This window comes from Hipposideros armiger, unplaced genomic scaffold, assembly GCF_001890085.2.
Source record: "Hipposideros armiger isolate ML-2016 unplaced genomic scaffold, ASM189008v1 scaffold_201, whole genome shotgun sequence".
NCBI lineage: Eukaryota > Metazoa > Chordata > Mammalia > Chiroptera > Hipposideridae > Hipposideros > Hipposideros armiger.
The window spans coordinates 314,499-339,264 of NW_017731551.1; the positions used below are offsets into that span (position 1 = coordinate 314,499).

General features: G+C 42.2%; 1 protein-coding gene across 3 annotated transcripts in view; it reads left to right on the top strand.

The window, feature by feature from the left end:
- Positions 1–6,577: 6,577 nt before the first annotated feature.
- Positions 6,578–24,766, top strand: part of CHRM2 (cholinergic receptor muscarinic 2) — a 141,021-nt gene continuing 122,832 nt past the window's right edge. The window contains exons 1-2 of one of the 3 annotated variants that reach the window (XM_019653292.1): positions 6,578–7,021; positions 7,303–7,465. Coding sequence is in view for 1 of the 3 variants with exons in the window: in XM_019653291.1 (XP_019508836.1) it covers positions 8,304–8,334 (31 nt within the window). In the remaining 2 variants the exon portion in view is untranslated. Of the gene's footprint in view, positions 7,022–7,302; positions 7,466–7,991; positions 8,335–24,766 lie in introns of those variants that run through there. The other 2 variants (XM_019653293.1, XM_019653291.1) reach the window with 2 other exon arrangements.

Genomic DNA, 24,766 nt, shown 5'->3' on the forward strand with positions numbered 1-24,766 from the left:
TTAAAATAATTTCACAAGCCAATAATATACAGCATAATGTCTCTTAGGAAGCGTAAAAGAAACAACATACTCCAAAGTAATGATAGATGAATCACACTATTGTTCCAGGCAAGGGAAAATGAAAGGAATAAAGCCCAGACGTTGCTGAGGTGTACTTTTTTTATAAGAGTTGGTACTAGGGAGAGACTGCTTAGCCAACTGAAAACTAGCAGCTGCCAGCGCAAAAGTAAAAGTCCCTTGTTGCTTGAGCACATTGCTAGGGTGCCGGTGTTGCTAGGGTGCTGGTGTTCCCAGGCAAGATGTTCTCCTTCAGGGGGCTGCTGCGTGTTTTTCACCACTGCTGGTTAAAGAGTCGTCTTGACTGCAGCAAAAGCTAATGTCCCAGAGGTCTTAGGAGAGCTGTTTAGATCATCCAAGAGTAATCTTGCCCTGACCAAAAGGGTAACTTCTACTCAGTTTTCAGAGCTTCTCTTGTAAATAACCAGCTCAGTAGAATCAATAGTCCAGAGAGGCATATTTGGGGTGGCGTATTCTATCCCTGTCAGGGGTCATTAATATATGTCTTCAGTTTTGACAGCACCATCCCAGGGATTGCTTTAAATATTCTAAATATTGTTTCATCACCTACAGTATCGCATGCCCAAGATCTAGCTTCCAGCTTCCGAATCCCAGGTAGAGTACACCTGGGGTGGCATCTAGCTCTGGAATCAGCCCTACTGGCGAAGTGCCGCAGCCCTTTCCTGAACCCCCCAAGGCTTATGACAGCAAAGATTTTTACCACAGGTGCCTCACAGCAACGCATCTGTTTATGTTGTTCTCTCCATCTGGGTTCGCTTCTCAGGAGTCTTATTTTTGAGTTGTTGCCCTAATATCTAAGAAAATGTGGAATGATATCTAAATAACCAGGGGTGCCAAAAAAATGTATACACATGACTTGTATTCATCTTTTGAGTATTACAATTTTAATACAGTTTTTTCCTTTCTTAAGTTGTGCATACATTTTTTGGGTACCCTCTGTATTTGTTGAACCCACCTCAGTCCATCAGTTCAGTTTACGGTAGGCCTCTGAGAAACACTCAATCCTCAGAGATGCACTCTGGCTTTGTCACAAGGGTCCCCGGCAGCAGGAAGCAAAGCAATGCCAGTTTGCTTCCATGACACTTGCTCAAGAAAGAAACGTTTCCAGGAGATTCCAATCAGGCGGAAGAACCTGAGCTTCCGTATCCTGACATCAGTAAAAGGAGAGGACATTATGTGAGCTTTGGTGCTCTGAGGATAGGTTTCGAGTAGTTTTTGTTGAAGATGGTCAATGATTACCGTACTGGGCATCCATTTTACATTAACTCACTTTCCAGGAAAATGTTTGCCATCAGTGGTATTGGGATAGGTTATGTACGGTGTCAGATAGGTAGTCCACTTGTTAGGGTCATCACTGTGTGAGGGGTATAAATGTCGAATCACTATGTTTTGTACACCTGGAAAGAATGAATGAATGAATGATGCATGAATGCATGCCTTGTAGGAATGTAGCACATACACTGACTTTGCCTGGGACCTGGCCTCATTCCTGCCTGCAGGAATTTTTAGAATACTGCCCATGAGGTTTTGTAAATGAGGCCCTTACGCCAAAACCCAGTCACCTTGCTGAGTAAATGAGGAAGAAAGGACGAAGTGTCGAGGATCCATTTTATTAGGCACAGTAAATCAAAGAAAGTGTTAGGGAATGCTTATTTGGGTGTAGTAGTAGGAGAAAGAGTCTGCTTTTAAAGTGAAAAGGCCCGCACTGAGTGGTATTATAGACACGCTCAGTTGAGTCTTGCTTGGCAAAACACGGCTTTCTGCATCACGGTGATCTCAGTCAGTCTCAAGTAGAGGGTAGATGACATTTAGTGAGGAGGCTGTCCCGTGCTGTGGTGTCTCCTAGGATGTGTTTTTTTTTTTTGAAATGTGGTAGAATTTCCACTGGTCCCTGGAAGGGCCCTTGTAGTCAGCTTAACAACCAGGTAAGTATATGATCTGAGGAACTATCTAAATTCCCATAGGTAAAGTGAGTAGTTAACTCCACATGCTAAAAAATTAGGTTTCCCTAGAGACAAAAAAGATTTTTGAGTAGCACTAGAATTGGCACAAAGAGCTGTTGATTTAAATAATCTGGGGCCCCATGCATAAAGAAGAGGCTACCGCTTTGCAGTCGCTGCCATTTTATCTCCATCTGAGATTCCAGATGTAAAATGTGAAAGGGGAAGTTTAAGCCATTTGTCTGAATACACCCCAAGGTGGATGTGGTTGAAATGTTTCAGTTCTCCCTGTCTTAGAGGTTCACCTCTAAAGAGGAACTCAGCATTACCTCCCAGTAGGAGGAATACGCATACATGAAGTGCTTCTCTAAGTAAACACACGTCCCAAATGGCCTTTTTTCTCCTGCATTCTTAACACTGATTTATCACCATTGCAACTGCTTAACATTTTGCAGAGTAGCGTTTCATTCCCCGCCCCCCCTTCCCCCGCCCTCTTCATATTCCCTGTTTGAAAAAGAGCTCTGTATTTTAAATATTTTAGACTCAGCAGCAGTAAATGTTTTCAGGCTTTGGATAACACCACCACTGTTAGGAGAGGAAGAGTTTAAAACAGCTGTGAAGCCAAATTTCAAGAAAAAAATGGAAAAGAAAAAAATAGCAAAGCATCGTTAGGCTGTCACCAAACATCACTCAGAATCAGCCCCGTTTGTGTATGGAAACTCCTGTTTGCAGGGGTTGCCTGAAAAAAAGAAAGCTTAGGATTTTCTAGGAGAAAAAGAAATCATGCTTTTTAGCTAAAGAATAGAAGCATTTAAATTACTTTCTGGGAAGGTTTATAGGGAAAATAAGTAACTTGAAAAAGAATAGTGCATCTATTATGGAGCTGTTACTAAGATTTCAAAACGCCAAGAAAGACTGAAGAACCTATTTTAGGCAGTGATTGTCATCTAGTGGACGTTCACTTTTAACCCAGGATTTGTTATATTTTAAACTGAAGTCAAGGAAAAAAGAAAGGTTCCTTTGCCATATGTTGGGGAGGAAACATTTTCCTCTGCCCCACAAAGGTTCTCTGGCTGGTCTAATAATCAAATCAACATAAGACAAATTCACAGAAAAAAAACACACACAAATTTAATTTCACACGTATGAAAAAAACCCCACACATGAGAGGTTCAAAGACGGAAAGATAAAATGAGGTATATATGCCACCATGAGCTGAAGAATGGGATGGGAGCCTGGAGCTTTGAAGGGGAGGAGAGTAATTCACTGGATGATAAGAAGAGCAGATGTTGAGTAATTAGACGTTTGCCCTGCCATACAGATAAATCATAAAAATTTATTTCTGATAATAACTCTTATTATGGGCAAGGCCTGCAATCTAAATTCTTTAAGGAAGAGGTAAAAGCATCTTTTGAGCCTGCAGGGTCTCACCTGACTTTAGCTCAAGATAATCCACATGCCAAAGTGGCACATCCTGGGGAGGCCTGTTCTGAGCCCCTCCTATATGTCAGATAAATCAGCCTGTCTTTCCCAAACCCCGTGCTGGTAAATGCTGTGCTTCCCTAATTCAACCATTAAAAGTTTGGAGAGTGGAGATGAAGAATGAGGCACGATCTCCTGCCCTTGGGTCATTTTCCCCATAAACGCAAAGTCCTCACCTCCGTTTTCCTGGTTCTTTGAAAGTAGACAATTAAGAAAATGTTTGGCCGCAGTACCTGGTAGGAAATCACTCGAGCTGAACTTGTCCCCCTCTAAATCTACTTAGGATGATAGAGTGCTGATTTGTGCAGCTAATTACTGAAGGCTAATTATGCTGCCTTGAAATCAACGTGGCACAACAAAATATGCACCACCTTCCCAGGGATGGGGCCGTCAGTCACTGGCCTCCTTCTTACCTTTTTGGTGACTTTATTTCCAGTCTTATTCAAAAGTGAGCTTTGTCATGGACTCAAGAGTTATCCCCTTTAGGCATCTGAGCTTTTTAGTGCATGCCTGAACTATTGGGTTGTCGGAAAAGTCATGACGTATTTTTTTCTATGTTTTTCATCGCAAAAATGCATCATGACTTTTCCGACAACCCAATAGCTTTATGAAGTCGTAGGTAGTGAAGTTGGGCTTCACACGTGGAAATGACTAATTTATTAGTGTTCTTTGAAGTGGAAAATAGGTATGTAGATAAAGAGAAACCCATAGATGCATCCTACAAAGTCTTTAAAAAGCACTTTTGAAAATGTTCCACACCATGGGTTACTAATAAATGTAAAAGCTATATTCCTGGGATAGGGGAGTACTCTTTTATCTCAGAAAATGAACTGGCTGAAGAGGTAAAAATAAAATGCTCAGAATATATGTGATTTTTTCTTGCGTAGAAAAACAAAACTAGTAGGGGGAAAAAATCAGGTTTCTTGGGGTTAGTGTTATGACGGTTAACGTTTAACATGACATTGATGGTTTTCACTGTCAGGTTCACTCCTAAATGTTTTGATTCAGCAGGTCTGATACATGACCCAGGAATCTGTGCTTTAAATTCCTGACTGACAGTCTTACAATTATGGCTAATTTGCTCTAACCCATGCATTCTTCTGAAAACTTTATATTAGCCCTATTATTCCTTATAACAATCCCAGGAAACACAACTATGTCCCTTTTACAGATTAAGAAACAGAGGCACAAAGCAGTTAAATTATTTCTCCAAAATCACACGTTGAGTGGCACAGCTACAAGTATATATATCAAAAGAGTTTTCAGTGATGACCTAGGAGAAGAAACTAGAAATCATTGCTGTTTGCTGAAAATGCTGCTTCTGTTTGCAGCTCCTCTTGAAAGGCCATACATATAATGACTTCTGTTGGACGTAGAGGTTCAGTTACTGCCTGACTTGGTTTTATACCAGTTTAAGAAAATATTTGTTAGCGTTCATTGACTTTTTACTTTATTGCCCTATTAGGAATCTGTAGCCCTGTTGGTAAGAAGGCATTAACGATATGAAAGAACAAAATAGCAACATATCACTGGGTTTTCCTCTTCTCTGTTGCTAGCCAGGGATCTGGTCCCCTTTCCTTTTCTGCTTTGGGGTGTGTGTGTGTGTGTGTGTGTGTGTGTGTGTGTGCGCACGCGCGCGCGCTTCAAAAAGATTCAAGCAACCCTGTGGACTTATGGAGACTTCACAGACAGAATCAATGGAGTAAGGAAGGAAAGTGTGAATTCATTGTCAAAAGAGCTCCTAAAGAAGAAGAAATGACAGAATCAGATATTTAACGTATTGGACCAAATGCTGGGGGAAGCTGAGATGAAGGCTGAACAGAGCTGTCCTGATTTTCTAACGAGCATCTTATCATCTCCCAGGGATGGCAGCATGTGAGGGTCTGGAGACTGAAGGTAGAGCCACAGTATTATAATGCATTCTTTCAGATTGACTTCACTGGAGCAAAATCAAGTTTGCATCAAATCCTGCTAGGTATTAGCTCTGAGTTAACAGAAAGGGCAGAAACTGGCTACAGGGTTTCCATTGATCAATGAATTTGTATTGCTGTGTAATTAATGCTCTTGATTGTCAGCTGCTACATAGGTGTTTCGTATGTGTGTCTTTCATTGTCAGTAAGATCAGAAGCTTACAAGGGACAGAGGCCGTGGCCTTTGGTATTCTCTGTGCTCTTTGACACTTGGCAAAGGCCTAGGCATTGAGGATTGAGCTGAATGTAACTGGTGATATTAAGCCAATGCCTGTCTTTGTGATTCACTTAGAGATGCATCTGATTTTATGTTATTCAATTTAAGGTTTCAACTTTCTTCATTCGATTGCCCAAGGTGGGCGAGAGAAAATGCAGCCTGTATAATATATCAATATTGATGGTATCATCGTATACATATATACTTTCACAAAAGCAAGTCTTATCCTCAGCTACACTTTAGAACCATCACTGTGCCTATATTAAATGGGTTAGTACCTAAAAATAATGAGTACCCTTTGAAGGCATTTCTCATTAAAATGAAGAAATAAAAATGTAAGGCTGATCTGAGCACAAAAAAAGTTTGCATCATAATGTTTTCCATGGAGATCCCAAATTCCATGAAGCACCATAAATACTTTGCAATCTAATGCCTATTAGTTGAAGAAAACATGGGCATTGACGGGTATTTATAACAAGAAAAAAGTACCTGTCCCTCTAACACATTTGTCCATGTCCCAAGGTAATAAACAATCCTTGAATAGTTTAGCACGGTTATATGTTTGCAAAGCATAGCAGATTTATTCCAACGTTTTCCCACTTGGAAAAACTGGGTTTAAGCATCTCCCGCAAACGAAAAGGAACATTGCGTTCTTCCCAGTACGTCATGTCACTTTTATAGCAATCACATACTTGCAGGAATGAGACTGTGCGGTGGTGGCGGCAACTGTAAAGGTTCTGATGGAGAAATTGCAGATGAAGAGCTGGGTTCTTTGGAAGGACCTGGAGAGGAGCAGAAAGGCGCCCGGAGAAGAAGCTGTCATGTTTGCTCAGAAGAACCGCCAAATCAGAGAGCAGAGGAGATCTCATTGGAGGAGCGCCTTCAACGGCAGCTAATCCTGTCATATTGCAAGAAAATTGTAAATGTTGTCTCCAGAAATTGTCCTCCCATTGCAGTTAATCGAACATACACACGAATACAGACCCACTCGCCTGCTGTACCAAAGGCGCCGGGTGCAGAGACCCGCTCCAGCGAGCGCACGCGCGCGCACACACACACGCACACACACACAACACACACACACACACGCACACACACACACGCGCACACACACGCACACACACGCACACACGCCAGCCTGCGGGTTGGCCAGAGCCTTGAAACCGCAGATCCCACTAGATATAGCCACAGGCACCGAAGGAGGTGTTGCTTCTACACTATTTACTACTTTCCCAAGCACTTGGGTGAAGAAATGCATTCCACCCAGCTCTCCAGTTCATCCAGATCTCTTGTTTTGTTTTGCTCTCCAGAGTCGTCGTCTTCGTGAAAGCCAGGTTTGAGAAAGCCCTTTTTGCTTCGTGGGTGGTTTGGTGTGGAGGGCGGGGGCAGCGTCGGTTTCACTTCAGTCTAAACCGCGAAGGGGGTTCCTGACTCGTCAAGTAGCTGGGACCCGTGTGAGATGTGCGGCTCTGCTCGCGGGCTGGGCTGGAGCGCGCGCCGCAGCCCCACGGCTCTCTCTCGCCGGCGCCTTTGGGTCCGCTCCCTCCCCGCCTCCCCCGCCCCACCCCTCCGGGCGTCTCGGCACCAACACATCTTTTTCCTTTTCTCGTGCAAGATCAAGGGAGAGAGCGAGCTGGCGGCTGGCCTCGGGTTTTGAGCGGTGCGCAGCTTGCGCCGGGGCAGGTCAGCCCCGAACCCGCGAAGGGCCCCTCGCTCCTGCCAGCCTGCACCAAGGAAATCGCAGCCCCGAGAGGCGGCTGGAGCCAAACCAGCGGCAGGTAAGGGGTACCGCGCTGCCCAGCTCGCGGCTTGCAGGCGCCAGGGGTCCTGGTACCTTGGGGGGGTCTCTCCAAATCTCCAGAACGGGGCGGGGAGGGGTGGGGGATTGGGAAATTGGAGAACGGTCCTCCACAAGTGCACATTCTCAAACGGGAACTTCGGCTCCCGGGGCTTGGATGGCTGAGAGCACGATGGAGGGTCTGGCAGGAAGGGGCAAATGAGGCACCGCGCGGGGCAGGGGTGCGATTCCGCGGGTCACTGAGTCCCGCGGAAGGTGGAAGGCAGCCTGCGAGTTCCGCTGGCCGGAGCGTCGCTCCCGCTTCCAGCCCGCCACCCCTGCACTGTCATCCGACCCCCTTCCACCTCCTCCCCAAGAAACTGTCACGAAAAAGACAAAAAGAGCTTCGCCTTCTATTACCCCTCAGGCTCCCTTACCGCCTGGAGTCAGGCCACCTCTTCCAGGCATTTGGGGTGGAGGCCCGGCTCGCCCGGTCTCAGCAAGGCACCCCGGTTTCACCGTTTCGTGCTGCGGTCCGTGGAGCATGGCCAAGGGGCAGGGGAGATAAGGATGCGTTAAGGATCCCGGGACAGATGAGGGGGAGCCTTCTGCCTCCCCAGCCCACTTCAGCGCCTCACATGAGGTGGGCTGTCCGGCCTCGGCTTGGGGACAGCGTCTCAGCCCGGAGTCGGCAAGGTCCCAGACCTGGCCTGGGCTTCGCCAGCAACCCACCTCAGGATGTGCCCTGGGCCACCCCTGGCGGGGCTCGGGGTTCTAGATAGAGGCCGCTGCATTCCCGGTGCCCCTGGTGGTCCAACTGCGGACCTGGGCGATCGCTGATGAACTTGGAGCTCTCAGAGCCCGCGCAGGGTAGGTCGCGCAGAAATCGCACCTGTGCATTCTGCCGGGAACCCCTGGGGTGCCCCCCGCGGGGTAGTAAGAGGCTCGCCTAGGGGAGCTCTCAGGTGGTGAAGAGTCCCCCGAATTCACCCAGAGAGCGGCACACGCACCCTGCCTTGTTCCCCCTCCAGCGCCCGCATCTCTTTCTTGACCCTCCTGCTCGCCTCCGTCCTGGAGGCTGCCTTGAGCCACCAAATCGTCCGAGGGAGGGTCCGTCGAGCTCCCCAGTCCCAGGTCATGAGACCAGGGCTGTTGCCTGTATGGAAATATCACCTCGGTGGGAAGAGACGGGCGGAGAGCAGAGAGATAGAGGCAAACGCCTAAGGCAAGCAGAGCTGCGTGCGAACCTCCCACCCCAGCCGCCCTCCAGGTATCCTCATGTCAGTTCTCGGGCCCGGTGCGTCTGTGACTAAGGTCACCATGGGTTACATGGCTGCCAGCCCGGGTGCGGCCAGCCCATCCAAAGAATGGCGCTTCCCAGCCCTTCAAGCTTCAGAATCCCCCACGTTGACTTTCTATTTCCCTTTCCTCTCTCTTCTTTTTTTGGTTTGTTTTGCTTTTCTTGCTCTTTTTCTTAGCGCTGGGTGGCAGTGGGTAGGTGGCAGCCAGCCATGTGGTGTGTCCGTCCCCTTGTACACGCAGCCAGTAACACAAACACACGTCCCCACGCTCCGCTGCACACCGCTGCGCTCCGGCACGCAGCCCTGGCTCGACGACCCCGCGCGCCTGCGGACTCGGCCACCGCCACGGTCAAGGCTTCGGTCACCATCACGATCTCTGTCATGGCCTAGGCTCCTTAGAGGACCGGGCCAGAGGTGAACCGGGCAGCCCTGACTCCAGAGAGAAAGGGGCAACGGGAAAGACCCACGGAAAAGCTAGAATTGGGGTTGGGGCTGTGGTGGGGGTTGCCTCTGGGAGGAATTGGTCCTGGCGGCTCTGTGTCCCGAGGTGCGGAGCCTCGAGGGACCTGGAGAGGCTATGGTGCCCTGCCCTCCAAGCCCCTTCTGCCTCAGGCCAAAGCCCCCCCCCCCCCGCGGGGTGGGGGCTGGGAGCCTCTCTCACAGGCCCAGGGAAGTCCGGATGGCCCTGTCCTGGGGTGGACCAGCACCGCGCTTCATTTAGCCCAGGGCTTTGAGAGGGCTCTGAAAGCGAGCTAACTCAAACTCCTGAGGCTCACCCTGGCAAGGGCTTCGCATTGTATTTCGTTGGCAATCTGTGTATATGTATATGCTGTATTGAAAAGCATATGGCAGGGAGATAAAGTACATTTTCATTGATAAGCACAGAATAGAGATGATTCACTTTAGAAACTACAAACAAGCGTGTGTGTGGGTGTGTGTGTGGGAGTGTGTGTGTGATCTTTAGGGTGATGACAAGGGAACTGGTAATCATAGAAGTAAACCAGTTCTTTTGGCCAAGAGCTTCACACTGGGAACTGTATTAGGCTGCAATTCAGGAAGTGGGCTTTTGGGACTCTTGTCAAATGGATGAAAGAATTTGGTGCCAATGATGTTGCAGCTTTGCAGGATTTGGCAGCTGAGGACTCATGAAGCAATAAGTTAATGCCAGGTGATTTTCTTTTTTTTTTTATTGTTACTACTATTATTAGTAATGTGTTCTGGTAATTAGTAATGTGACAGTACAATAGATAAGCAAAGTCTCTTGACTCTATATGCTTTACTGGGCTAAACAGTTATGCCAATTAAAACTGAAAAATAAAAACTTGACCTTAAATAGGCATGAAAATTGCAGGAAGGTTCACTTAATGGTTTAAAACTGAATAGATGGGAGTGGGGAAGAGTCTTGGGACCCAAAATTCAGGGTGCACCCACCTCCTGACAGATGCTTGGTTTTCCTACAAAGGAAATAAGCCTGTTTGTTTATGTAGGTGTGCCTGAGGGTGTTTGGAGGGGGTCAGGGTGAGAAAGGAGGTAGATTTGAATATCCTTATCATAGTTCAAGTTCAAGAGAACCCAAAGAGCGTATTTGCAGTTCTCAGCTGTGTCTTCCAGGGTAGAGTGGGGAGAAACAGTCAAACATAGGTGAAAGACCCTTTGAAATGGTCCCCACAGCCTCTCAACTTTGGGGGCAGAGATTACTATCTTCACAAGGCCAGGCAGCTGGACGCATATTCAGTGAGATTTTTCCAATTCCACTTCAGGGCGGCCAGACCCCAGGTTCAAGGGCACAGAAGGGAGGGGCAGCTTCAGAGGTAGGAAGAAAACAGCGTCCTGTCTAGCCTGCTGACTGGGGGGGGGGGGGGGGGGGGAGGAGGATAGCTGGGCTTATCAGGAGGCACATATCTCTGACCCACACCCAGCAAGAAACAAACTTTAAGCAGGCGCAAAACATGAAGAGGAGGGAACAGCAGAATAAAGGGAAATGAAGAGGGAATGGGAGAAAGAAAAAAAAAACCCTGAGGGTAGGAATCTGTGGGTGCTATTAACAGGCTCCACAAGTGCTGCGTTCAACCTCCATCACCGATGTCAGCCCTTGTTTAGAGTACGCCTGAGGGAAAATGCCTATCATAATTGTCTAAACTTGACCACTCAAGCCCCACTTGTTTTTTCTTTAACATTTTTTATATTAAATTATAGCTAACATACAATATTATTATGTTAGTGTCAGGTGTGCACCACGGTTATTCTACTTTTATATGTCTAAAGACGTGATCACCATGATAAGTCCAGCAACCATCTGACACTGCACAACGTTAGTACCCCACTCTTAATCTTATTTTAGCCTTTCTTCCTTTTGGTTACCTGGTTCCCCTGAAGGACTGGTTTTCTTCATTTAAACATATTTGAAGTGGTTGGGCATTTTATGATGTGGGCTCGCGTCGTGCTTTTCCTCGGTGGACTCCTATATATCAAACACTGTCAATATCTTCCTTGTGACCTAACACCTGTCTGTCAGTCCCTATCACCTGTCCCCACTTTTCTACCTTTGGTTCATTGAGCAGGTGGGGACTGCTTTGATTAAAGGGTATCAGAACAAGGGTACTGACTGCTGGGTCACCCGGTGGTGGAGGTGGTGGTAATTTTAATATTGTGTGCTATGTGTGGGGCAAAGGAAACAGGTCATTTTTCATTAGAAATGCATTTTCAAAGAGTGTGTTCTAAGTCCCTGGCGCTGTCCTAAGCTCCTTATATGTATTTTATCATCGGTTCTGTCAGTGCTTTATCCCCACTGTGTAAGGTGGTATCTGGCACATTCTAGGAGGTTATTAAGGATTTGTTGACTGCGTGAATAGGTGAATCAATTTTATCATTGCAGCACTCCTATGAAGTAGATGTTATTTTCTCTGGTTTAACAGTGAGGAAACCAGAGTTCAGAGGGACAAGTAATGGCCCGAGGTCACCTAGCTAGTCAGTTGCAGCCCCTGGATTCAGATGCAAGCCTTTTGGACTCTAGTCTGCCTTGTGCTGTGCTGATTGGCTCTCTGTGGATGGTAGCACTCGTCTGCCCTGCGTTTGGGGCAAACTGTGGTATTCAGAGGTCAACGGCATTCTCTCCATCCTTTTAATCAACTCTGCATATTCTTGTTGGATCTCCTAGAACCTGAGCAAGGACGATACAGTGCCAACTAGGCTCTTAGTTGGCACCACATACTGGTTCTGATTAATCAGTGATTGCTTCTGGCAGAGGGAAACAAAAGGGCACCGAAATTACCTGATGTCTTGGCAGACGCTGTTTCCACCTATAGCTATACTGAGATTTTCTTTGGTGCAAAAGGATGAAAGCATCCTTTTGATACCTTCCAGTGGAACTCGTCACAAGTGTTCAAGTGGAGGAAGAGGCCTCCCCAGCGAGATGTCCCTAACCGAGAACCGCACACATCCCGGCGTCCAGTCTAGTCACCTCTTGCTTCTGCAACGCTGAAATCTTTATCCAGATTGCTGGTGCTTAAGGCTCTGCATTTCAGTGGCAACTTTTCATTTTAGTTAGAATTTATTATCCACCTTTGCTTTGAAAGGCATAATGCGACTCGGGGAAACTGCTACTAGCAAAAAAGGGTGAGGTAGATTCTTACTGGTTTGCTTCCTTCCACACTTTATGTATTTCTTGTCTTAACTTTATTTCGTTTCCCTTCTTCCCACCCCCACCCCCCCTCACCCCCCGCCATGTTCAAGCTCCTTCTTTTATACTGTGACCTAAATATACAATCATCTTAACTGGCGCCGTTACCATGGCAATGTTTCATGGTAGATAAGGGTACACACTAAAAAATCAGTTTCTTTCATTAGCAATGCAATTCCTTCCCTCTTTCTCCCGCTCCCAAAGCTAGGCTTTCACGGAATGATGCCCTCTGGTGTTCACTAACAGGAAACGCATTACTTTGGATAGGGCGAGAACATCGTTTTGAAAACTTGGCATTTCAATTTGTTATAGTTTGAAATAGACAAAAGCAAGAAGACTGTTACTTAGTATATTTTTAAGCAAATAGATTAGTAGAAGAGGATCATAGCCGGGGCATATTAAGTGCTGTTTGCTATGTAGAATTCTAGGAAGTTACGGGCAAGGGGAGGTATGTACACACGTATGTGTTTCACATTGTTGTGAAAATATTCCTATGGGAGACAGAGATTTCATTGAGATATCGCTGGAAGAAGACATTCATGGAACCTTCTATATGTTTAAATCTTTAAAACTTCAAAATGGAATTATTTAGAATGGGAACGTTTTTCTTCTATCTCCTATAGATTACATATTTTATATGGTATACTATATATCATACAATACTATACCACATTATATTGTATATTATATCATATCATATATAATTTGTTTTTTTATTATGAGGGAAACTTGGAAGTTTTACTCTATATTATTGTGCGAATAGTAACAGCGATCTGCACATTATTGTTCATCACAAATTACATGACAAATGAGAAATGAGGTTGATATGCTATAAACGTGCCTTCTTTCTTCCTCACTCCAAATTCTAGTGTCACCATCTAATGGTGTCACCAAGTCAGACATGTCTCTTTGGAGCCTTGTCTGGAGTTCATCTCTGCCTCTCCACCCACAGACCCTTGTCAGACCTCTAGCCCCTCCCACGAGCCATCACCAGGTAGTCTAACTGGCCTCTCACCTCCAGTCTTGCCCTAGTGCAACCTGTGCCTCACACTGCCAGACTGCCCTTTCTAAGATGCAAATCTGAACATGTCATTCTCGTATTAAAAGTTCTTCACTGTTTCTCAACTGTCCAAGGTAACCTCGAAAATCAAACCCACATGAAATCTTCCAAAACTAATCAAAGCCTGTTGGCCAAGCCCTGTCTATCAGCCACTTCTTCATTCACCTACTGCACAAGGAGATAATACATGTAAGTAGCTTAGGGTAATGACTGGTACAGAGTAAATGGTAAATAAATACTGGTCAGTGTATTTCTTTTCTCTATTCTCCTCCTCTTCCTCTCTTCATCTAATTTACTCTTAGTGTAATACTAATAAGCAGTGATAAACATCACGCTTCTATTAGCCATCACCCCAGTGTTTTCCTGGGAAGATATCTTGATGACTCCAAAGTTCCCCTGCGCCCTCTCCAATCTGGTTTCTATTACTCACCTGGCTGGACTGAGCCCGTGGCGCTCGCCCTCTTGCTCTCTGTCTCCCAGCCCTGGTGGAGGACTTCCTGGGAAGGAGGGGATGGCCTGAATGGGGTTACATGTTGCTGTTGCTGTAGCAAAAAGTTGACGCACTGTGATGATCCCCAGTAACAGACTGATCTAATACCTCCTCTAGGAATAGGAAAGCCGTCATGATTTTCTCCTGATGTTCTTGCTCACTCTTGGTCATGAAGAGAATTCTTCCACTTTAATAAAGCAAGGATGCTTTCCCTTACCTCCCCAGCTATGCAGAGCCAATAAACAAGATGGAATAATATAGGAAGACGAGCCTGTTATTTCTTGATTATTTAATTAACGACGAAGGAGCTCTTTAGAACCAGTGAGATGGTTAGCCCAAGGATTACCCGAAGGCTAATTTTCCCCACTCTTCATAAAAGCTAAGCATGAAATAATTTGATGGGTAGAGGGAAGAACATAAATTTCACACACAGCTTCACATTGTTGAACACAGCTGCCTTAGCACTGCTATAGAGGGAAGAGGCTTCTACCATATGACCAGCAGGAAAATAGACCATGATAGCAAAACTCTGCTTAATTGTGTTCTCTGGAGAGCTTCAAGGCATTTGGTTTCATTTGAGGGAGAAGATAAAGAGAAGCCCTGGGGCTAGGGTGTTTCCCAGGCCTGCCCGCCATTTTCTTGCTTCATCCTTAAAATTACTTTTCTATCAGATTTTATCAGTGAACTGGGCATTCGCGCGTCTTCATGTGTAAGGCTAAATATTACAGACTTATTTTGCCCTTGGACTCGTGTGCTGGGAATCCTAAAGGTGGGAGAGGGGCAGGCAATGTAGGTTTCATTTCTGTTGTCTCTGTCCAGTGGGTGTCACTCAAAAGTAAACAAGGAGTCACAATTTTGCCTTTATTTTAAAGTGAGTGTGACTGGATATTTTCCATGACTGGATATTTGCATGCTAGGGAAAATTTCATGATTTTGAGCGAGATACTCTTCTGTGACAATAACAATGACAACAGAAACAATGAAATGGCAGACACTCTTTTTTGAGTGTCTACCAAATTTTAGGACCTGTGCCATTTTTTTACTTAAGTCATTCCTATACCTCACGCCAGCCCTATGTGGCCAATGATTGTGTGTTTTTTTTCTTTGTGCATGTAGAAATTGGTACCCGTTGACACCAAATAGCTTGTTTTTGTTCCTTTGGGCATCAGTCTTATGTCTAATGTCCAAGGTAAGTTTAAAAATTTTGGTTTTTGTTAGTTTTGCTTTACTATGCCATAAACAGTTTCTTTAAAAGAATATCTCATTGTATTATTTGACATCTAATTCTGATAAAGCCAAGGAAAAAGAGAGAGGGAAGAAAAAGGAATGGAGGACTCATGTCTCACTTTGAGTCGATGTTCAGAAAATGAAATCATGAAAATAGATTTTATGATAGAGGAATCAGTTTCGGGTGAGCCTGAGAAAGTTGCCTTGGCTACTCACCTCCTAGCCTAGTCTCATTATAGTCTTCCTATTTGAAGATGCTTGCTCCTTCGTAGTCCCTGGGGAGCTCTTTCTAAGCAGAGGGGGAAAGAGTCAGTAAGGCTTCCAGCGATGGCAATTCTAAGGCATAAATTATGATTTTATGAATATTATAAAGCATACACACATGGCAACATTTCTGTTCACTATAAAAACACTATATGTTAGCAAAATATTATTTGATGATTTTATATTGTTCTGCCTATTCCATTTCTCTGCACAAGAGTTGTTATTACTTAACATTAACCTCCACGTTGCTGATGGAAAACAAGAGGCCAAAGGAGCTTCTTATTCTGTGGGATGAACCATCAGTGGATTAATTTTGTTCCTGATTAAGGTCCACTGTCAACTCTGTTTCTTTGTCCCCCTGAGAATCAGGAGTGCCTAGTGGTAAATGATAATACCAGCTAATTCTTTACAATTAATTGAAATTTCACACTCTTACATTTCAATATCAGTCAATATTTTTACATACTGACACTTTTAATCAAGGATTATCTTTCACAGGGGAGCTACAACAGGGCCCTAATTAATTAAAGTGATAATTGCTCCTGTCCCTCTCAGTTTGTTAGTTATGTAACACATTCTTCAGGAAATTCACATCCTTTAGCATTCCTCTTTAAAATCTCCCCCTCCACCCCCCCCACCCCCCAGTTTATAAGGAGGCTCCTTGGTTTCCATCTCTGTAAAAATTTACTGGAGATTCAAATTACTTCGATTTTCAAGCAGGGGTCTAGAAAAGGAGGCCCAATTTATTTCCCAGCAAGTTTCCATACTCAGACAAAATAAAATGATATCTTTCTATCATTGAAATGTTCAGATAGAACCCTGGGGGGTCATCTTCATGGAAAGAGAGGTTGTCAGATGTCTCCCCTTTGATGTTCACCAGCCTATTTTAGCTTCTTTATCACAATGCAAGTTTCCACGGTCCATTCCTCTTGAATCTTTTCTCCGTTCCTCAATCCTCAGCTACCTAATTGCTCCTGCTTGTCTGCGGCTTCTTCAGTGCTAGGGTGTGGTATATTTTCCCTCTGGTTTAGTTCCATCATTTTTGTAGACATTGAATCTAGAGAGTTGGTTGTAATTGGCAGTCCTGCTTTCTTCTCCTTTAATAGGTATTGCTCTAATTCCTATATTTTGGCGCCTCTTGGTGTGAGACGCATAATTGATGGTGGCTAAATTCGTTAGCTGATTTCCCTAAGACTTAAGGATTGTGAATCATTGAAATCATTGCACCATGTGTTGGTCAGATTTTCTAAAGGTCATTATCCTTGTTTGCTTTTTTAAAATTAAATTAGTGTAACTTATTCATTCCACTTGCAGCAAATATCTGACTACTTTCAAAATTGTTTTTTTCTCCCAAATTCCCATGTGCTTATACTTTATTTTTCCAATATAATTGAAAATGAAGCCATATCAATTGCTTAACTATCTAAAATTCTAACTGCTTTTTTCCCCATGACTATGTATAATTATTGAACGATAGCTTTTCTTGCTGCAGTTGATTTTTTTTAAAATAGACTATTTTTTAGAGTCGTGTTAGATACAGAGCAAAATTGAGTAGAAAGTACAGAAAGTCCCCGTATATCCCCTACCCATTTGTACTAACAGCCTCCCCCACTATCAGCATCCTGCACCAGAAGGGCCATTTGTTACAGTGGATGAACCTACACTGACACGCCTAGATCACCCAACATTCATAGTTGACATGAGTTCTCATTCCTGCTGTTGCACGTTCCATGGGTTTTGACAAATGTATAATGACATGTACCCACCATTATAGCATCTATCATAAAGAGTAGCTTCACTGCTCTAACAGTCCTCTGTGTTACCTATGTATCCTTCCCTCCCTCCAAACCTTGGGCAAGCACCCATCTTTACGGTCTCATAGTTTTGCTTTTACAAGAACATCATAGAGCTGGAATCATACAGTACGTAGCCTTTTCAGATTGGCTTCTTTCACTTAGTGATATGCATTTAAGGTCGCTCCATGTCTTTTCGTAGCTTGATAGCTCATTTATTTTTAGCTCTAAATAATATTTCATTGCATGTTTTTCTTTGGTATTTTCATTCAATCAGCACATGTTTCTCCTTCTTTTTAAAAATTATTTTCTTTTTTTACAGTTACAGTTGACATTCAGTATTATATTAGTTTCAGGGGTACAGCATAGTGCCTGGACATTTATATAGTTTTTGCTGCAATCCCCTGTACACCTGGCACTATACATAGTTGTTGCAACATTATTTACTGTATTCTCTATGCTGTATTTTACATTCCTGTGACTGTTTTGTAACTACCAATTTGTATTTATTAATCCCTTCATCTTTGTTTAGTCAGCTCCCCAGCTCTCCTCCCCTCTGGCAACCATCAGTTTGTTCTCTATAAGTCTGTTTCTCTTTTGTTTGCTTATGTTGTTTTTTACATTCCACATATAAGTGAGATCATATGGTATTTGTCTTTCTCAAGCTGACTTATTTCACTTGGCAATAATACCCTCTAGGCCCATCCATGTTGTTGCAAATGGTGAGATTTCATTTTTTATGGCTGAGTAATATTCCATTATATATATATATATATATATATATATAACTTGGGTTGCTTCCATATCTTGGCTATTGTAAATAGTACTGCAATGAACATAAGGGTGCATGTATCTTTTTGAATTAGTGTTTTGGATTCCTTCAGGTAAATAACCAGAAGTAGAATTGCTGGGTCATAAGGTGGTTCTATTTTTAATTTTTTGAGTAACTTCCAAACTGTTTTCCATAGCAGCTGCACCAATCTGCAATCCCACTAACAATGCAGGAGGGTTCCCTTTTCTCCACATCCTCACCAAAACCTGTTGTTTGTTGATTGATTGATGATAGCCATCCTGACAGGTGTGAGGTGATAATTTCATTGTGGTTTTAATTTGCTTTTCTCTGATGATTAGTGACATTGAGCATCTTTTCACATTTCTATTGGCCACCCATATGTCCTCTTTGGAGAAATGTCTATTCATGTCCTCTGCTCATTTTTTAATTGGATTGTTAGTTTTTTTGGTGTTGAGTTTTGAGTTCTTTATAAACTTTGGATATTAAGCCCTTATTAGATGTATCATTGGCAAATAGCTTCTCCCTGTCTTTTTGTTTTATTGATGGTTTTCTTTGCTGCGAAAAAACTTTTTTGTTTGATCTAGCCCCATTTGTTTATTTATTTTTTTCTTTTGTTTCCCTTGCTGGAGGAAATCGATCCAAAAAAAAATATCACTGAGAGCAATGTCAGAGTTTACTGCCTATATTTTCTTCTAGGAGTTTTATGTTTTTAGGCCTTTAATTAATTCAATTAATTGAAGACATTTAAGTTTTGAATCCGTTTCGAGTTTATTCATCTATACGGAGTAGAAGGTGGTCCGGCTTCACTTTTTTGCATGCATCTGTCCATTTTCCCAACACCATTTATTGTCTTTACACCTTTGTATAGCCTTGCCTCCTTTGTCATAGATTAAATGACCATATAGATGTGGGTTTATTTCTGGGTTCTAATGCCAGTACCAGCCTGTTTTCAATACTATAGCCTTGAAGTAGTTTGATATCAAGTAGCGTGATACTTCCAATTTTATTCTTCTTTCTCAAGATTGCTGTGGCTATTTGGGGTTTTTGTGGTTCCATATAAATTTTAGGGTTATTTGTTACAGTTCTGTGAAAAATGCCATTGATAGTTTGATAGGGATTGCATTGAATCTATACATTGCTTTGGGTAGTATAGACATTTTAACAATTTTAATTTTTCCTATCCATGAGCACAGTATATGCTTCCATTTATTTGTATCTTCTTCAATTTCTTTCTTCAGTGTCTTATAATTTTCTAAATACAGGTCTTTTACCTCCTTGGTTAAATTTATTCCTAGTTTTTTGTTTTTGGTTTTGTTTGTTTTTGAAACAGTTGTAAATGGGATTGTTTTCTTAATTTATTTTTCTGACCATTCATTATTGGTGTATAAAAATGCAACTGATTTCTGAATATTAATTTTGTATCCTGCTACTTTACTGAATTCCCTTATCAGTCCTAATAGTTTTTGGTGGACTCTTCCCTTACTTCTTAAAGATAAGTTATAGCTATGCATTAGAAAGACTTTCTTCATTTAGTCATGTATATTACTTTATTTTTGTATGGTATTAGATTTCCTCTAGTCCTACATTTCCATTTTCTTAAATTCTGGAACTTTCCAATAGAAGCTGCAGTGCTTCTATTATTCTGAATTTTTAAATTGTATCTTTTTCATTTTCCCTTTACTCAACTTGCCTTTATTTTGGTACTTAAGTGAGAAAAGGGCATTGTTACTTGACATCTTGTGGTTTTTATTTAACTATTTTTATTTTTATTTTCCAATTATCATATTTTTTACAAGGTTGGTTTTGTTTGTTTGTTTGTTTGTTTGTTTGTTTGTAATTCAGTTAACAAAAACCTTTCACCTCTTTTCCGAAAGACTTAAATGGTTAGTTTATCCAGTTTGGGCAACTCTTCTGCTCCCTGAAGTCTGTAAATACATGAAGAGGGAAGAAAGGATTTCACAGAGCTGTTTCTTTTCCATTTCCCATTCCCAGTTGACCCTCCAAGCTCCAGCAGTCATGTTCATGTTGCAGCTAAGTAAAAAAGTCAAAAACTTACTTAAGATCCTTCTCCTGACCTCCAAATGGAGCACTATAAATCTTAATTTGTTTTACCAATAGCAGACAGCGTCTTCTTCTTTCTATCTGAGAGGTAAGCAGCGTCCTAAGAAGTGTTCAGGACTCCCCTTGGCTGTGCCCTTTCCTCTCTTCTATGCCCTTAGGAATACTGATGCTGTTTGATATATTATTCGAGCCATTTAGGCATGGCGTTTGCCGTGGACAGCTAGCATTCCTCACTTTTAAACTTGACCTTTAACATTAACATCTTTGCTTGGCTCCTCTCTTCAACTTATACAGGTACTTTATATTCAACTCCTTTATTCAATGAAATCATTGTTGATATTCTCTGGTTTCATTAGAAGACACTTGTTCCATATGGGCAAGCTGTGTACTTTTCAAATTCTTCTCAGCATTGAATCTCATGCCTGGCTGTATTCTTGTCACATAGCAGGGCCTAGTAAGTGTTCTCTTAATGATGATTTTATGCTACTAATCTGCTAGAAGTCTAAAGTTTCTTACCCTAATCTGCTCCTCTGTTGGTTACCTAATAGCAAGTCATTATTTTCTGAAATAGCTCAGTAAAAAAAAATTCTTTTCAGAATAAATCCCTTCTGACAAACTTTCCTGATTTTGAAACCAATGCTTCATCTAAGCCTGAGCAAAATTTTCTATGGGTTATCTTTGTAGGTATGTAGCAGTATTCTTAATTTACTTAAGTGTAATCTAATTAATATGTAGGACATGAACTTATAAAGGGATCCACCTTGTTTGTTTTTATGTGCGACATATCTTGAAACAAATTTTAGCTAGCACAGATCACAGACCACTTTTTTTTACCCCACACTAAGTTGTGTTTCCAGTACCACTGACTCGTTTTGCTTGACTCCGTCTGCAAGATATATGACCAAAGAGGTAGGACAATTTACATCACGAACCTAAGTGCCGTTCTGGATAACTTGCCATACTCTAGCAGCTTTGTCTATGCATAGAATCAAAGTACTCATTTCTTTGTTCTTTTATTGATTTGTTCGGTAGATATTTGCTGAACACTTATTCTATGTACATACTCCACTGTCAGACAGTAAAAGTAGTGGTTAACAATATGTACTTTGGAGACAATTGTACCATTGTCAGTTTACCTTTAGTTCCTTCAACTTCATATACTCAAGAATTTAGTGAAATGTTCAGCATCATCTAGTTTGGCACCTTTATTTTATAGTTAAGGAGACTATAATCAAGAAATAGTAGTGAGTTGTCTCATGAGTAACAGTGACTTGAGGTGATAGAGCCAGGATTCGGGATCTGAACAGCCTCATACCCAACTTATTGTCAACTTTTATTACCCCCACCATGACTATCCCTATGAAATGTTCCATGTGATTATTTTTAGTCTTAAAGTTGAATCCCTTCGAAGAAAGAGCTGAGGTTAAAAAAAAAAAAACCACCAAGAAACACCCCCCCCAAAAAAAAAAAAAAACCTCTGCACTTCTTCCTCATTTGTGTGGGACTTCTGATTCTTTTTCTTTCTCCCCACTTCTGTTTCCCTGATGTTTTACAAAGGGTGTCTCTTGGTTTAGTGGTAAGGTTTTGTTGGAAAGGCTGAGATTCAAGCATGAGTGACTGTCAAAATTTTAATAACATAGTGTCAATCTATCAGAACTTAGGCCAACCGTTATGTCATTCTTCTGGGTCTCTGCTAAGAGTTAGCCTTTGTACAATGAGCTATGCCAGTCTTGAGAGTATCTATTTTCCTGCTTCCCAGAAGTTTTGGAGAGCCCATTAATTTAGCTTTGTGTAATTGCATATAAGTAATTAAGGTTTTCATTAATTCTTGCATTATCTATTTGGACCAATATATTTTTTTAAATAATGTTGATGCTTATAAAAAGATATCAACTCAACCTTTTAACTTTACATAATAAAGAATAGTTGAAAACAAATTACATAGTGTTTTTTTCCCTGAAGATGTACAACAACGTTTAAAAAGCAGAGGGAAGTATAATGGATGCAGCCTTTTAGAAAACAAAATTAAAATCCACTTCTTTCTTCTGCTTCCCCATTTCATGATGATATTAGGAAACTCTGTGGTCACATCTTTTGCCAAATTGGCAAAAATTGTCCATGCAGTATCTTTAGAATAAGAAAAAGAGACAAATTGGAAAGCTGTAATTTGATGTCATCTCTCCTAATTGTCGATGTACTTTTCTTCCAAATAGCAGATTACTTCATCTTGAAGTCCTGATAACCATAAATATAATCAGCTTTGACACAAATGTTTTCGAAATGAAATGCCCGTTTTTTTCAACTTGTCTTTTTGCTTTGTTTTATATCAGAGGAAAGTGGAAAGGAGAAGCAACTGGTAGTAAGCTGAGGAATTGGTGTTGTCTGGGACACTGGGCGTTTCTGGTCAGGGAAATTCACAATGAGGTGACAGAATGCTCTCTCAGACCACTGTCACTTACATCGGAATGTGATGTGCTCCTGGGAAATTTTGGGAAGGCATCTGCAAAGCTATTTTAAGAGGTGTTTGGAACTGTGAAAGGACAAGGAAGTATAGGAGAACATGCCAGAAGTCAGGTTTGTAAGTATAGTATTCTCTTTAGGGGCTGTTCAGTGACAAAATCAAAAGGATGTTTTGCCAGGAAAAAAGATGCTTATTGTGCCTCATGAGAGGAGAATTCCATACTAAATGAAGACCTAAAATTAAAAATGGAAATATTTCAACAAAAATCACAAGAAATGGTGTTTGTTTGTTTGTGTTGTGTTTCTCCAAGGTGAGCATCCCAAGCTTATCAACCAGCTAGTACCATTAGTTGGTACCAGTGAGCAATCCATCACAAGACAAATGGGACTTCGTTTTCAGTGAAACTGTATCTGAGGAGACTGAGAGCTCATTTGCCTCCATCTTTTCAGAAAATGTTTCAGTCATCTTCATAAAGGCTCAAAGAAGAAACGTTTGGACATGAATGACCATCTTTCTTTGGCAGATGGCATCACCTTAATAATCGGGGAAAGGGAAAAACAAATTGGACCCCAGTGTTTGCCACCTTTTTCACCTGTGGAACCCCTATGGAACTCAGTCCCCAAGGGACGTGGAGCAATGCTTGCTCACAAGATGAGCAGGACTGGGGGACTCCCTTCAACTCCATCCCTGTCTGTAAGAAAGCTCAAATTCCAGAGGTTAAAGGGGACATTATCTGTAATTAAAACTGAGAAAAAAAATCCATCATTCATGTCAGTATGAGTCTCATCTCATCATTCTGTCTCCCCACAGTCTTCAGTTTTTTGTACAGAAAGCACATATCAGTGCCTTATAGGGGACAGATATTGATACACAGGAAATACTTGTTTATTCATTTATTCTTCAACATTTATTGCTGCAAAATTAGGTACAACCATGTACTCTGCTGGACATCCAGGATACAAAGATGATTAATCATAATCTAGCCCTTAGAGTCTGTCCTGGGAGATAAGGTAAGGAATAAACAATGATACACGATACAGAGGCGCTGTAGTAGAGATATTAGGATTCCTGCAATCACAGAGGAGAACAGGGGAAACTAACCCAGCTGAAGCCTTTAAAGAGTGAATTTAGAGCATTTAAAAAGTGAGCTGGGTTTAACTAGATTGATGGGGATAGCTTAGTCAGCTTGGGGTCCTATAACAAATATGACATAGACTGCATGGCTTCAACAAAAAACATTGCAATTGAGTACATATTATATATAAGATATTTTGAAGGTATAAATTTATATAAAATAATTCTAGCTATAAGGGTGTGTAAGATAGGAAGAAAATAATTCTTCTTTACTATAACTTATCAAGCACTGACTGTCACAGCAGCATAAAGAAAAAGTACCAAAATATGTAGAGTGCACATTGGGTGGTCAGCAAAAGAATAGAATAGTGTGGATTTGAGCAAACCACCCCTTAGAGTTACGAAAGCTCATCCTTGCATTGTTTTAGAGCAGGGATGGGTGCCAAGTACAGCCTTTGACCTTTTTCTAGATGGCCTCTAGCCAAGAATGTGTTTTGCAGATATTAAAGGGTTGTTAAAAGGAATCCCAGAGAGATACGTGCAGAACATTCTAGACATTCTACCTGCCCTTTGTAACATGTTCCAGCTCTTGTTTTACATTCTCTGGCTTCCTCCATTTCTGTATTTTTCTTCTTTTTTATTACACTTCTTGTAGGCCATCTCAAGCTCTTGAGACACAGGCATATAAATACTAAAAAATGAGGAAAAAAAAAGAAAAAGAAGAATAATGTGCAATAGAAACCAAATGTGGCCTTCAGTGTCTATAATATTCACTTTACAAAGAAGTTTTCTGACCCTTCCTTTAGGGGAAGCTTTCCAGACGCTGGTTGGGCTTCTCAACGTGTGATTAGTTGTACCTGGTTCATGTGTCATGGAACGAAGGCTACATGGGGAAGCACACTCGCCTGATATCATGCGGTTTGGGTGAAGAAAACTTGATGTGTTGTGGTGGTTCTGAGTGACAGATTCTGCATTCCATTGCCCCATAAAAACACCTAGGCGGTCAGGTGTCGGTTTGGGTTTCAGAACATATGTCCATCTCTTCATCTTTGTGCGTGATTGCCACTTTCTTGATGTCATATTTCTGGGTTAGTTAATG